This window comes from Poecilia reticulata, linkage group LG13, assembly GCF_000633615.1.
Source record: "Poecilia reticulata strain Guanapo linkage group LG13, Guppy_female_1.0+MT, whole genome shotgun sequence".
Lineage (NCBI taxonomy): Eukaryota > Metazoa > Chordata > Actinopteri > Cyprinodontiformes > Poeciliidae > Poecilia > Poecilia reticulata.
Window position 1 is genome coordinate 6,092,521 of NC_024343.1, and position 2,785 is coordinate 6,095,305.

General features: G+C 37.4%; 1 protein-coding gene across 3 annotated transcripts in view; it reads right to left on the reverse strand.

Annotated features, from left to right (window-relative positions):
- LOC103474295 (alpha-2-macroglobulin-like protein 1) overlaps positions 1 to 2,785 on the reverse strand; it is a 38,369-nt gene that overhangs the window by 10,029 nt on the left and 25,555 nt on the right. For all 3 annotated transcript variants that reach the window (XM_008425137.2, XM_008425136.2, XM_008425138.2), the window contains 4 exons: positions 1,275 to 1,326; positions 1,064 to 1,147; positions 769 to 945; positions 379 to 460 (listed from right to left, as the gene is read on the reverse strand). In XM_008425137.2, coding sequence (XP_008423359.1) covers positions 379 to 460; positions 769 to 945; positions 1,064 to 1,147; positions 1,275 to 1,326 — 395 coding nt within the window. The remainder of the gene's footprint in view (positions 1 to 378; positions 461 to 768; positions 946 to 1,063; positions 1,148 to 1,274; positions 1,327 to 2,785) is intronic.

Below are 2,785 nucleotides of genomic sequence, written 5' to 3' on the forward strand. Positions count from 1 at the left end.
TTTTTTTTGTTCTCTTGTCACATGAAACCAGAGATATGAAAAGCAAACCTTTTGGATAAATGTTTTAAATGCTTCTCGAATGATGCAACTTGAGTCTAACACCAGTTCTATCTTCATGTTTCTGCCCTCCAAACAAACATCAGACACATGTTGGAGTCACTCAATAAAATTATGTTTACTCAAATTCAATCAACTTCAGTGTATGGAGCATAAATAGGAGCCCATCTATGTGATTTATTTTTATGAACGATCGCCTTGTTATTTTAGCACTTATTTCAATAAAGTGTATATTATGACTGTATGAATTAATCTGTTCAATCAATATGGAAATGTCTGCTGTGGAGCTCCTGATTAAAAGCTGCAGATCATTGTACTTACCAGGTGTTTCCAGTGGGGTCGCTGTTCCCAAAGGCGCTGTAGGAGCCGTCGTCATGCTTGTAGTTGAGCTCCCTCTGATATCCTACAACACAGAGAAGCAAACAGAATCAGAAATACTTAAAAAAAAAAAAACCTGCTTGTTCAGAAATGATTTCTCCACCTACAGAAAGCCACGTTCTACTCCTGTTCTGGAAGAGCAACTCTGGAGTTTATCTAGCTCTGACATTTTGAGCTCGATTCCTCCTGAACCTTTTGCTACATTACAACCACCACTATAAATGCAAACAAATTGATTCACATATTTTATTCTTTTCATTTTTTATTTGATTCAGCTTCACCTCCTCCTCTTGGTGAAGAGGACAGAGGAGAGATTGAGCGAAGTGCCCTCACCGCTCTCCAGGAAGCGCTTGGCCTTCTCCAGGATGGCCTCGGTCAGCTGACCGGAGCTTTTCAGGTAGTTGAGGATGAAGATGTTTGGAGCGAACAGCAGCATGTTCTGCTCCCCACAGCCGTACGGCATGGCCAGCAGCTTGTCCAAATTCTGAAGGGCCCGGCCCATCAGGTCACCTGCAAGAGAGAGGCAACAACAAAAATAAAAGTCAGACATTTAAGCACAATTTCTGCTTATAAGACGAGGTACCCATCGCTCCAGGGGCCATGGGGGCCTCTGTGTGGTGTCACCTACCCAGGACAGAGACAGATGCTCTGACTGACCCCTCCACAAACATTTCAGGCCGCTGGAGAGAGATTTTCTTCTCCACTGGACCATCTGGTAACAAAAACAGCCATTTGTTGAAATGTGAGCTGGTTTTCTGATAAAAGTCTGATGCTTAATGACACAGAGAGATTTTCTCCACAGAAACCTGGAGACCCAGCTTTGAGCTGCAGACACTGACCTGCAGGACACAGCAGGGTGTTGTGGCTCTTCATCTGAGGCGTTCCTTCAGCCTGACAGAGAGTCACAGGAGAATACTAAGCCTAACGTGGTTCAGAATGTGAAAATCAAGGAATCTGCATCTGCCTGAAAAATCTGAATTTTTTCACAATATAAAAAAATGGGACAGAAGAAAAAGGACAGCTGCAACTAACAATTAGTTCAGTAATTTATTCTGATGATTAACCGGTTCATTTTAGAAATGCATTAAAACATTGAAATTATTCAAATACTTTAAAAGAAGTAAAAATTTTACCAGCTGGTATACAACAACTTAGCATTCCTTTACTGAACGTTTGATCATTTGTAGCAAAGGATGAAACTGCAGCTAATCAATTCAGTGTAGGACTGCAATTAATCTGTTTTTGGATTAACAGATTGATTATTGGATTGCAAAAGGTGCTTAATAAGATTTTTTCTTTTTCGTTTTTTCTTTTTTTACAGAATTTGAACCAGATGTATGGAGAGCTGTTTCAGCCTAAATTAAATAAATAAATCAAAAAATGAGTAAAATAAATAAAAAAATGAAGAAAATGAGTGAAATAAATAAAAAAATTGTTAAATAAATAACTTAGCTTCTTCATTAACCCACTTTTTCATTTATTTATTTTTCATATCAATTTCTCAATTTCCCTTATTTCATTTTCTATTTTTCATTTACCCATTTTTCATTAATCTATTTTTCATTTAACCATTTTTTAATTTAGCTTTTTCATTAACCCAATTTTTCATATTATCAATTTCTCTTTTTCATTTACCTATTTTTCATGTATCCCTTTATCCATTTACCCATTTTTCATTGATCTATTTTTTAATTTAACAATTTTTCAATTTCCTTTTTCCATTAACCTGATTTTCTACTTCCAGTTTCATTGAAATAGAATCAATTAATCAATTTCTCATATATCCCTTTTTTATTTACCCATTTTTCTTTTATCTATTTTTCATTTAACATTTGTTTGAAAAATTGTTACATTTCCCATTTTCCAATTTCCCTTATTCATTTAGTATTTCCTTATTTTCTTATTTATCACATTCTATTTCCCCGCAAAACTTGGAAAAAATAAATGCAAATGAGGAGAGGCACGTCATCAGGCTACAACTTCCCCAATTGGTTGGTTAGCGTCAAACCCATACTTTGCTTCAAGAAAGATGGCGACCTACTAACGCAATGTTTCTCAATTCTGGTCCTCATGCCCCCCTGACCTGCATGTTTTAGGTGTTTCCCTTCTGCCACACACCTGGATTGAATCTCTGGGTGATTAACAGGTTTCTGCAGTATTTGATGGTCATGCAATCATTTGAATCAGCTGTTCTGGAACAGAGGCACATCTAAAACATGCAAAGCAGGGGGGCCTGAGGACTGGAATTGAGAAGCACTTCATTAGAAAATAGTGTTATTACTCCTGACTTTAGTTCTCGTGTGGCCGCTCAGACAGAACGTGTTTCAGCTGTCGGCTCTCATGGACTCAG